This window comes from Colletes latitarsis, chromosome 3 (assembly GCF_051014445.1).
Source record: "Colletes latitarsis isolate SP2378_abdomen chromosome 3, iyColLati1, whole genome shotgun sequence".
NCBI classification, from domain to species: domain Eukaryota; kingdom Metazoa; phylum Arthropoda; class Insecta; order Hymenoptera; family Colletidae; genus Colletes; species Colletes latitarsis.
The window spans coordinates 35,624,465-35,636,994 of record NC_135136.1 but is presented as its reverse complement, the minus strand read 5'-3'; the positions used below and the strand labels follow the sequence as shown (position 1 = coordinate 35,636,994).

Here is a 12,530-nt window from a genome sequence, read left to right as displayed (position 1 = left end):
AATGAATTTTTTTCTCGAAACTGCGTAGGATTTCGGTGGTATGTCTATTCACCAAAAATGCTTGTAATTGACCCCCGCAACCGAAAATAATTTTTTCGTGAATGATTTGAAATTTTTTAATTTAATTTTTTAATAACTTTTTAATGAAGCCTCAGTCAAGAAATTGATATCCTTGATTTTCGTTTTATTTTGGCCTCTAGAATCAGAGGTGGCTGAACACCCTGCATATATTTCTTTAAAATAATATTAAAAAATTTATAAAAATGGAAAATATTTCTTTTTAGATCTTTCACATTCAGACACTCGACTTTCAGTCATGTTAAATGGCTTTGAATTACATGTTTACAATCGCTGTCAACTATATGCACAACTAGAAAAAGCATTTGGCCTTACACCCCAAATGTTTTCCGACGAAGAAGATCATACTGTTAATATAGATGATCGTGATGTAGAGTCATATAGTAATACTGCTTGTGAAACTCGTCAACAAATAAATGCAATGGATGTTTCACGTCATGTTGATAACATTAGGAAAAAAGAAGCTCATGTTATAGCTCGAACTTGGAGAGATTTAATACCTGTTATTAAATTAGATGTCTCCACAGTTAGTTTACGCATTATTTTTCTATAAATAATAGGAGTGTGTGGAGTACCGAACATTCTCGAGAGTCCAAAAATTTTCGGAATCCCGCACACCCCTAATAGATAACAATCTTTCTCTGCTTAAAACATTTTGTTACTTTAGGGGAGACTGGTGTTTGGTAATCGATTAGTACCAACAACTTTGTCAATAACTGTGGAAGAAGCACATTTCGTATATTCTACAAAACCAGCAGCATCTCGACATGACCATTTCATGCATTTCACAAAGTGTAAAGCAGAAAATTTCAAAGTTATTTTAGCACCTAGTCCAAAATATACAGGAATGGTAGATGATCCGCCTAGATACATGGGTGAAGGATTTGTTGTTCTAAGCTCAAACAATATGGAAGTTTATTACTATATGGATGAACCAGGATTTGTCCCTGAACATCCAGAAATGATTCAACTGGTAAATGGTGATATGGTAGAAGCTATGCCACCAATCTGGGGTATTGATGTTAAATGCGGGAAGGGTACTGACTTTAGTTACGGGCCTTGGGCCGATAGACAAAGAGAACATTTATTTAAATTCTTTTTCCCTAATGATTATCAGCCACTAAAAGTTACAAAGGCACCTGTGTCTGGCGAGAAAAGACAAGTTCAATCGTTTGATATTAGATTATCAACATTAAATGAAGCTACAATTGATATACTCTTTAGTAAGAACAGGGAAACAAATGCAGTTCATATTAATGTAGGGCCTGGATCTTATCTGGAAATTACTATGCCTTGGATAGTTTTGCAAGATGGATATACAACAAAGATAACTGGTCAACTGTTGCATTTAGAAGCAACTACAAGTTTACAATATCGAAGTTTAGTTGAAAGCGAAACATTAGAATTTGGTGTTAAATGTCATTATCCAATAAGATGGAATGATCATCAAGAATGGACATTAAATTTAACTGGATGCAAAGCCACTGCTAATTTAGTTTATTCGCACAAAGAATTTTTTCAAGACATGATTAATGATTGGGCCAGTAAAGCAAGGCCTGATATTTTACATTTTGTACCTTATACGTGGAAGTTTAATTTATTATTGAAAGAATTTGAATTGATTACATTATGTAATGAGTATAATTGGATTGACTGTTCATCACAGAATCAAGAAAATGCGCACATTGCTTTTTGCGGGGAATTCTTTGAATTGTCATTTGATCTTCCATTTGTGGATTATTTGCCTGTCACGATACCTTTACGTTTTTGGATTCAAGGTGAAAGCGTCGATCTTTCGTTTTATTTACCTGAAGTCAATACAAGTCGTACAATTTTGTTAGCTTTGAATAAAAATGCAAAAATTATGACACGCGATGGCTCACACATATATTTATCAGAATTAAATAAAACTAAGAAATGGAGAAATGTTTGCCAGAAGGGAGCAGGCTGGGTTGATTGTTGGTCTGTACCTATCGTGGCATTAAGTATTAATTATACATATCATCCGTGTCCACCTTTAGGACCTACTCCACAAGCAAATATAACAACTCCAGAGAAAGAAGAGATTCTTTTATCTCCAATGAGAATTCCTCGATGTAGAAAGTCGCCTGGTCTTCGGTGGACTAGAAATGGTAGTCAAAAATTTGATCCGCAATCTATAGCTCCTGACAAAGTTAGTTTAGATCTTGAAATCGGTTCGTCTATATTAATCGTGTACGGATCGCTCTTGAAAAATTTTATACATTTAAAAGAAAATTTATTTGGCGATTATCAAACTTTTACTGATATGCAACAAAGTCGAACAAATCCGACATCTATAAGTACAGAAAGAAGCAAAGACAAAGACGTGCAAAATAGTAGTATTGAGTCTGTAGAGGATGAAGATGCAAAATCAAAATCATTCGATCCGAGAGATTATCGACCATTGGAAGTAACAGTTGGAATCACTATGCATGATATTCAAGCTCACCTAGTAAAAAATTGTGGCGAGAATGATCCACCTTGTCCAGTTATAATTCTCGAACGATTTGGATTTGAAATGAATAAACGATATAAGGAAACAGAACTTCAATTGCTTCTCTCGCCTGCAATTGCATTAGTTACTGATAATGTTGTTCGATCAAGTAAGGAACGTCATTTAAATCAAGGACATTTAATGTTAAGTGCATTGCAAGTAAGAGGTCATGCAATGTTCAGTAACGAAGGAAGAAGTTTAGATCAAGAAACTTTGGAGTACGCGTGGTTAATCGAAGTACAATTAGGAAAATTGACTGGAAAAATGAGTTCTCCTCAATTACATCACCTTATTACATCTCTAGAAACATTCTTATTAATGGTGGAAAATAATGAAAATAGTTTACGACCGCCAGATCTACCGCATCATTGCCATCATGGCATTCCTCCTTTACAATGTCCTGATAGTGACATTGATAATCACTATAGGTAAATAATAACTTTTTAAGTATATACAGTGTTTTCTTAAACATTGACACCCTTGTGATATTGTTATAGATGTCCTAGTTCTGAAGATATAAAGTATAGAATGACAAGAATAGCAATAGATGCAGTTGATTTGTATTTTCAAGAGGTAGGAACTACTGTACACGTTTGGATATCTCCAATTCGTGTTTCAACATGTAATCTTCATGGCCAACAAGTGAAATCTGGTGTAACTGGTGTACTACCCAGAATATTAATACGGCAATTTGTATCAGTCGCTGATCATTTTGCAAACACAAGTAATACAAATACAACTGGTAGTGGAAGATCACATAATAATGCAAGCAGTCGTATGTCTAGTATAATTATAATATCTAATAGTAAAAGCACAAAATTAAATACAATTTATTCTATTGATCTCTAATTTACTTCAGGTGATGGATCCGATATTTGGTTGGAAGTAGGATCTGTAGCTTTAGGTCCTGTTATTTTAGAAGCTGCAATTTCACTTCCAACCCCTGAACACAATTTACACCTAGTACAAAATAAATATTTAAAATTGCACGACGAAGCCACTAAACGCTTATGGTTTTTATGGCCTCAAGAAAGTGGTATAAAACCAACAAAGTGTGGTTGTATAGGTGGATGCGCATTCTTTGGAAATAATCGAAACGGGCCAAGATTTTTTAAACCAAATTACCATGATTTTCAAGATGGCATTAATGTTGCTGCGTATAGGTAAATTGTATATAATATTTAACATTAAAACTGTGTATAAGTTTTTTAACTTACACTTAGTAAAATAAACAAGTAATTGCATAACTTTTTCATTTGCTTATTTTAGAATTAACGAAACTGGAAAAGAGAAAGGATTTGGTCAGTCTATTTTACACGACGGTCAACTGGTATTTCATACTTCGCCTTATAATTTGCAAGATGTATCTTTACAAGACCATCCAGTTATAGGAAAATTAACCGCTACTCAAGATGGATCGCACACTTCGAAAAAGGGTGTCGAACGTCCAAGGTCTGTGACAGATCATAATAAAGATTCCGGTATTGAAGAAAATAGTAGTAAAAAATTAATTACTGCATCAGCAAGTCCATTCGCATGCAGTGGGGAAAGGAAACTGCTGGGCAGAAGATTTTCTTATACATCAATGCGGTAATCTTCGGAATAGCTTTGAACCGGCTTATTAATGATTTGAATGATTTTTTAAATACTGCATGATTGCACAAATACGTTGAAATGTATAATATACTCATATTTACAATTTGATCTATAAAAATCCCAAGAAACATTAATCACACTAATAAAAGTGTAAAAATTGCATATCATTTACACTGCTATACGTCAATGTGATTTTCTAAATGTATCCTAAGTTAACTGCCTTCACACAAATTTGTTGCTTCTTGCAAGCTTTTCATTTCTTTCTTACGAAAAAAATAATTATTTATTTGCAAACGTTTGTTTTTAATGTACTTTGCATAATGACAAAACATAACAGCAATTCCAATAAAGATACGTGACAAATCCATTACTTTGCAGGATTAAATATAAATTTTTTACAAATTAATTATCATAAAATAACTAAACAATTATTCTTTAACAAGTTACCTGGTTAAGAATAAGAATAAGAAAATGGTATATTCTATGAGGTATAATAAATCTGAAAAATTAATCTATTTTTTTTGGTTCGTATATTGCAAATTTATTTGTTTACTTCTTTATCTCTTCATGAGAAAAATATCAAACATGTTGAATTACTTTCAACTATTTTCCATATTGTATTTTTATTAATTTTGTTAGATTTTCTACAGATAATAACAACATTTGTATTATTGAAGAGGATCAAAACCTATTATAGTCGAAACGTTTAAATAAATTAGTTTGAACAATGCTTGTTTAGCTATTTTGTGATGTTTATTTTCTTTTCAACAAGCAATATTTACTGTTAATTAATTTTTTATATTTGTTATCTTAAAGGTCCTCACATCTCCGTATTTTTTATTACAGTGGAAACAGTATAAAAGATGTCCCATATTCTCGATTAGTCGATGCAAGTCCTGTTGCGCAATTACCACAAAAATTAGATTCGGATTCAAAGTTGCATACAGAGCGCAGTAAATCCATTTTAAATGTTCCTGAAATTGAAGCTGCTCCGAAAAGTAGCGTGTCTGATTCTAAATTAGCAGTGGATTATTTCAATGCGTCGGATGGTGAACCGTTTGAATCAAACAGTCCGCAATCGTTACCAATTGTATCTACAGAAATCAATTTTTCTGACTCGATGCAAACAAGTACAAAAACTATCGATGGTATTAATATCTCTGATTCTCGCCATTCATTGTATATAAAATCAGAGTCTGATGAAAAATTAAAGAAAGAGGTAGGGTCAATGTGTGATTTAGTTTTTTGTTAAACGTACTCAAATATGTTTGTGTGCGTTATAAATTATTTTTATATTCACAGGTTCAGCGGACGATATCTATGTCTTCAGAAAATCATTCAGAGGCTTTCTACTCTGCTGACGAAGATACAAGTCACGGATTAAGTGGAAGTCGTACGTCGAGCTTACGTCAATCTATCGTCGGATCCGGTTCGGTATTGACTCGCAACGATAGCATGAAAAAGAAATTCTCCTCGGACTTATCTATCGTAGAAAGTTCAGCGAATGTAAATGCTCCTGTGTCTGAGAAAGCACACACTTTAGAGAGAACAAAACCGCAAACAATGAGCACGAAACGAAGCCCCAGAGTGAATAGAAACACGAGTTTTCAAAATGACATTGATTCGCACGAAAACGGTGGATTACGAGATTCATCCGATAGTCATTCCGTTTCCTCTACGAGTTTTATATCCGCTGTATCTTCGCAAGAAGATGTAACTCTTGTTAATTTGCACATGCAAGTAAATAAACCCATTGTTGATTCCCCACTATTGCTGTCAAGCTACGTTAGTCATCTAACTCAGGTAGTATAAAATTTGTTTGTATTGTATTTTTTAAACTCTTTAACTAATACGAAGTGGATAATTGATCCTAGGTACGTTGCTCAAATTGGAGTCAATCGTCGATAACAGCTGGAGGTGGTGCATTTACTACCCCGCTTTTTCAGCGTACTGAGGATGGTAGATTAGTTTACGTTGGCGGGCGATACGTGCCAAAATTTGAAACTGTCACTGAAGGGTTTACGTCATTAAAAATGATTACGCGATCCGATGGCTCGCCTGTAGTTAGTTCATCTAATAAAACACCTACCCATCCGTATCTTTGGGATAGTGCAACTTTAAATCAAATGGAAGGTAAAATATTTGATAATTAATTACATATAATGAAACAAGCGACAAAATTAAAAATTGTATCATATGCAGGAGAAGAAGACCATACAGCCCATAATGAGGAAGAATTATTAACAGTACAGCATGAAAGTGGTTCACGTACAACGATTATTGTAAAATTTAAAGGAGATGTAGATATTATGCTAAGTCCTATGGTGCTAGAATCTTTGCAACGTTTCATCGATGCTATCATACCAACATTGGCCACTTTACACCCGTTAACAATTCTAAATCATCTTCATCATGAATGTATCGGAAAAGTCGAAGATGCTAATATTTTAAAACAGGATCAGAGTTTATCTTATTGGGGTCAAGTACAGACTAGTTCAAAACGATCCACTGCTGAGAAAAATATTAAAAATGGTCAAGGTGACGACAAACGTTAGTTTATATGGAATGAATTCCCTTCGTATTTCTATCTACGTGCTGTTAACATTTTATTTTTTAATACCAGGTAAAATTGCACTACAAACAAACGTGTACGAAGAAAGTATTATGACTCAAATACAAGGCAGTATTATTTTACCAAAGGTAAGTAATAACATAAATTTTCAATTTATTTAGTTATATTTTTTGTATAATTAAGTACATGTTATTATTCATTGTAGATGAACATAACTTTATTACAAGCTTCTGTCGTTGAAGAAATCATATCCTTTTCCGCGCTCGAGAATATTCGCGATTTAACGTGCGTGTCACTGTTTGCTGTTTGCTTTGACGATGTAACAGCAAGATTTTACATCGGAAAACAAGCTCGAGAAGTAGTTCAAACGTTTCATAAACCGGTTGTATTACCAAATCAGAAAAAAGTTAACAAAATCAGTAAGGCATTTTTACCTGGTCATCAAACAGCTGCCGTTGTTGCCGATATTGGAAGTGGCGAAACAGTATATATAGAAACTTCAGAAAAACAACAAGAAGAAATTGTAGTCACATTAAATATAGGTAAATGTATACTGTTCTGTGTATCGATATAACAAGCTTCAACTATTGCTAAGGACTAACTCAACTATTTGTTGTAACAGGTAAAGCTCATTCACAGTTACGTAGACTTAGAAATGAATCTTCAATATTGAAAGATGCTGTTATAACAGCTATTCCCGCTCATTATTCTAGAGTACTATTTACATGTACCAGAATAACTTCTCCATTGAAATGCGTTGATTACTATCTGCATCAATTTATGGATGATAAAGAAAAATGTGTATGTTCTTTATTTTTTCTATTTATATGAATTATGTGAATAATGTTTAAATTATTCTACATAATATTTATTACAGAAACAAACTGGTCCTCCACAAGCAACAGAAGAATTTACTTTGGGAAGTGGGGAAGATAGATTGGGTTTTATAATGTTTGAGTGTGGATTAGAAGGTATCAAACTAAAGGTATTGAAGAGATCTCAGTTTGAAACAGGAGAGAACGGAAGTGATAATAAAAAAGTCGATGCTGAATTATTTTATACGGATAGTGTAAAAAGTCAAGAGGAATTAGACAACACAGCTGGTATATAATATCCGTAACTAAATGATTAACGACCATTTACATATTATCTAACTATTGTATTTATCGTATTAAAGCTTCTACTGCGCCTGCAGCTGAACCAGAAACGACATCAACGAATGTACCTAACGGAGCGCAAATAAATACGAGTGCTACATGTGCTAGCCTCGCTTCAAAAGCTGGGAATGGAAATACTGTTTCTTGTATTATAGAATTAAAAACAATATGGTTCAATTTTGCAGCACCCCCACGTACTCCAATAACACGAAAAATTGATTATACTCGATTAGACTGGAATTTACTGAGTACAGCATCACCCGCTATTAATGCTTGGATGAATCCTAGTAATAAGTTCGCAATGCGAATCGTGCACATGTTCAGAACTATGTACAGAAGATCGACCGCTATTGTTGCTTGTCTTATGGCAGAGGCATTGGATGTGCAGGCCATTCACATGCCTGCTAAGGTATTTAACACTAAACCTACCGGTACTTCATGTATATCCATTCCTATCATGACCGGTTAAATGACCGTAAATAAACAATTTATGATCCACTTTGATCGCACACCAGTCGTTTAATCAATAGGAATTGTTGAAACTTTTTTAAGTATATAGCGTCAAAGTAAATTTCAAAATAAACATAGAAGATAGCAAAAATTATAATAGGTGGTATAGTCATTGAATAGAGGATGAAATGCCCTTTAAAACGAGCGTTCGAACAAGTCGATAGCTTTATTAGTTCCGGAGATATAGCGATTTTAGTTTCAAGTCGATCGGATGGCTAGTTTCGGAGATATAAGAGTCCGAAGCGTTTGTTTACTACGGCCTTGTCAAGGCCGTTGTCCGCACGTGACCGTAGTAAATAGTAAACGTGACGTCACTCAGTCACTCGGTCAGTGGGTCAACGTGCGAGAAGGAGGTCCGAGCGCGTTAGACGAAGACAGAGATAGTCGAATTAAAAAAATTACCTTTTACATAAATTGCGATATCTCGAAAACGGAAAGTCGGATCGACAAAAACCAAAAGCCATTTTAAAGGGGAAGGTTTACCGCTTCCAACGATGGATCAATAATGCATAAAACACTAATAGTTTCGGAACTGCACGCGTCTAAAGATTTAGTATTTTTAATACGCGTTGTTAGACTGTTTTAAGACAGTGGAAACTGAAGATTCTCTCCTTTCATCTTTGCTATACATATATTTCCTATTTACATCGGAAGTTAACTAGAATTTGGTATCGAATTTTGTCCAGTTTTTTTACAAAAAAATATAAATCATTCAATCGGTCGCGGTAGGTTTAGTGGTAATATATTCTTTTTTATATAACGAAAAATTGTATCTTAAAAAATTGTTTATATTATTATGTACTATAGAGTCGTTATGGAAGATTGACTCCATTAGCAAAAACACTACAAGAAGATCCATCGTGTCAATTATGTACAATTTTACAAAATTATGTTCTATTAAACGATTTAATAATTATCGAAGCCAATTTAAAAGAATCTGATTTACCTTTGTTGTCTACACTTCGCCAAGTAAGTTGTATTATAAACATGACATAGATAAGAGTTTTCATTTTTCAAATCATATCCATGTATGCATTTGCGTATATCTTTTATTTTTAGGGTGTCATAGTATTGAGCAGACAATGGAAAAATGTCCTTTATACTCCATTGTTGTTGGAACATAATTATAAAACAAAACATGTGAAACCATTGAATGTTACTTTTGCTGTTTCAGATCCAGATGAGGTATGAATATATTCTATTTCTTATGCAAATGAGAAATTTGTATAATAAAAATAATAGAAATATTTCAAATGAAGCACTATGTAATTCCATGCAAAATAACAATAACTAAATTCCTTAATACTTTGAACTTTCTTATTAATTTTTTCTGAAATAATTATTAACATATCTCTTTCTCTAACACTTTATATTTGGTTTGAAGTTATGTTATTTTTCTTGTATGGAAACAGTTTAAATAATATTTCATTCACTTTAATCACATAATATTGACATCAAAGAGGAAGTTTTTTATTTCATTCAGAAGTTCATAACACATTTTATGGGGGATATAATTCGGTAGATAATTTTTTTTTCAGCAAATAAGCAAGGAAATGCAGAAGGATGATTTCGATATAAAATGGAGTAAGAATTTTTAAAATATATGCACAGCAATAGTCCTAACACAATATCTCCAAAAATTCTTTTCATACTTAAGTACAGAGCTTAAATATATTTTCACACTAATAAACGCACAAGCTTTATCATATAACTAAACATTAACTCTATTCTAACATCAAATACGTTAGTGCTATTATGCATATATGTCTTTGTTAATAAGGAAAGTTACTTACTCATGTTGTTATTAACACACTTTGTTACTAAAATATGGTTGTCCTACTTTGTATGTGATACAAAATGTTAATTCACACTTTATTTTGGTATAAATTGTAATTGGTGAAGGTTCTCTAATGCTTGTGCATATTTCGTACAATTTATAATATTATAAATATATGCACAAATTTTCTTATAATCTTAAGACTTCCTGTGAAATTCAAAACTTCTGAAACCAAAATCTTCCCAAAATGATATTCATCTATTTACTAATAGATTTATTTAAATCATTCGTTTACTTTATTATATTTGATTAAAAATGTAGAAAACATTGATTTTTACTTTGTTTATTACTATTTATGATTACATAAAGAATTTTGTCTTTCGTTGGTAAAGATATTGAATAAATATTTCGGGTTTGACTTATTCGTCCACAGGAAAATTTGCTGACAGATGGTGAAGGTAGTGCAGGAGAAGTTGATGATCAGGAAGTCACAGATGAATGTGCTATGTTAATTCATACGGACCACATGCATAAGCATACACATGTCAAGAGTGGACAAGAAAAAACTACAGGTACTATATGTTAAACTCAACAGAAATATTAATTACATTATCCGTGACACAATAGGTTGAAAAAAGATACATTGGACAGTATTCCTGTACTACTGATACAATTTTATTGGATTATCCAATGTTTTATAAAACTTCAACTTAATACACCTGCAGCTTTCTAGCATCTGCTTTAAATTGTAATTTTAATAATTGCTTCATGTCCTATTCTGCATTTTCGTATAGGCACATTATAGCATGTGCCTTTAGGATTAGTGTTTGTACAAGCATTAGTATCAATATTCTATTAAAAATTTTCTTCTATGCTATATAAACATCCATTTGCTTCTACTAGTATTCTCTGATTTTGTCCTGAGTACCAGTAATAGTAAAATATTAGACCTGTATGTAGAGTTTTTTGAATTAAAAAATTTTTAATAAGTATTTAATAAACTCACAATATATTTTAAATGGTGTAATTTATTTTTAAGTGGTATTTGAAAAATATTTAACAGGCTGAAAAGATTCTTTAAAGAATCCTATACGCGACTCTGCATATAAGTCTTTTCAGTACTTAAATTTTGAACACACATTTAGGCTACTATCTGTAGAAATTGATATAACAGCTGCATTTTGTAAATAACATTATACCGAATACCATTGTGACTGTAACATGCTTTCTTCAAACACATTTTGATAATATAATCTTGGGCTTTCTGAACAAAAAACATGGCTTGATATGGAATGACCAGGTATTTGTGGTGATGGTTTGACGGTTCCTGTAAGTTCTCCTCGGGGGAAAGACACAACCCCTATAACAACACCGGTTCCAGGTCCGGATTCATTAACCTCCCCCTCTCCACCAGTAGTTCATCCAAAGAAAGGAAAATCACTACAACCCACGCAAGTGCCTGCTAGTACACGAGCAAGTATTGTTTTCCCATTACTTGCAAGTGGCGGGTTATTCAATCAAACTCGGGAACCAAATAACATAAGTAAGTGCGAGATAATCAAACTTCATAGACTATGTATTGGCAGTCTACACATTGGTATAGTATATCCGAATTGAAATCGTTTCATTCTATTAAATTGAATGAAAAGATACCCATAGAACTATCTGCAGTTTAATTTATATTACATTAATGGTTACTCCAGTGTGCAGACTCCTTTAACTATATCAACTATGCATAATATTGGATTTGTCTGCAGTTTGTATTGCTTCGCACTTCAATTACAGCACTACATGTTTTTGTATGTGTTGAATACTTCCTTCTTCATACTTGTTACTTTATTATTTCACCATAGCACTCATTAGGCATCTGTCTCATGTTTGTATTTCTATTTCTTCTGTAACATTGCTTTTGATTTTACTTTTTTAATTAATCTTATAATCTTTTAATTAAATATAATTAAAGTAGGTACAAATGAAGTTTTGCATTAGGTTACGGCACGCTACGAGAAGAAAAGACACCGCAAATTCACATTTCTCATTCTCATCAACTTGGTTCCAATCCAAGCATATATTCCGGAGGTGGGCATGGTAGTCAACATAGTACTGGAAGTTTGGATCAAGTGACTTCACCAACAAGTCATCATTCCAATAAACCTCTAAATACGGGTGAAGATTTGTACAGTTGGATGGCTAAACAGCAAGAATTTATAAAAGACAATGAGAAAGGCAATTTGAAGGGAAATTGGGTAAGCAATAGTTTCAGTTTAAAATAAGAATCAGATAAAAATATCTGTTATACAGTGGTTACTTTTGTTGTACCTTTTA

At 32.9% G+C, this 12,530-nt stretch overlaps 1 protein-coding gene across 5 annotated transcripts in view; it reads left to right on the top strand.

The window, feature by feature from the left end:
• Tweek (transmembrane protein KIAA1109 homolog tweek) overlaps positions 1-12,530 on the top strand; it is a 31,952-nt gene that overhangs the window by 2,234 nt on the left and 17,188 nt on the right. For 4 of the 5 annotated variants that reach the window (XM_076761927.1, XM_076761926.1, XM_076761923.1 and 1 more), the window contains exons 4-22: positions 285-604; positions 746-3,021; positions 3,091-3,368; positions 3,453-3,756; positions 3,863-4,183; positions 5,036-5,408; positions 5,492-5,992; positions 6,064-6,322; positions 6,392-6,739; positions 6,813-6,889; positions 6,967-7,303; positions 7,384-7,562; positions 7,639-7,864; positions 7,939-8,327; positions 9,236-9,397; positions 9,488-9,613; positions 10,639-10,777; positions 11,506-11,748; positions 12,195-12,451. In XM_076761927.1, the coding sequence (XP_076618042.1) occupies positions 285-604; positions 746-3,021; positions 3,091-3,368; positions 3,453-3,756; positions 3,863-4,183; positions 5,036-5,408; positions 5,492-5,992; positions 6,064-6,322; positions 6,392-6,739; positions 6,813-6,889; positions 6,967-7,303; positions 7,384-7,562; positions 7,639-7,864; positions 7,939-8,327; positions 9,236-9,397; positions 9,488-9,613; positions 10,639-10,777; positions 11,506-11,748; positions 12,195-12,451 (7,115 nt within the window). The remainder of the gene's footprint in view (positions 1-284; positions 605-745; positions 3,022-3,090; positions 3,369-3,452; positions 3,757-3,862; positions 4,184-5,035; positions 5,409-5,491; positions 5,993-6,063; positions 6,323-6,391; positions 6,740-6,812; positions 6,890-6,966; positions 7,304-7,383; positions 7,563-7,638; positions 7,865-7,938; positions 8,328-9,235; positions 9,398-9,487; positions 9,614-10,638; positions 10,778-11,505; positions 11,749-12,194; positions 12,452-12,530) is intronic. The other variant, XM_076761928.1, reaches the window with a different exon arrangement.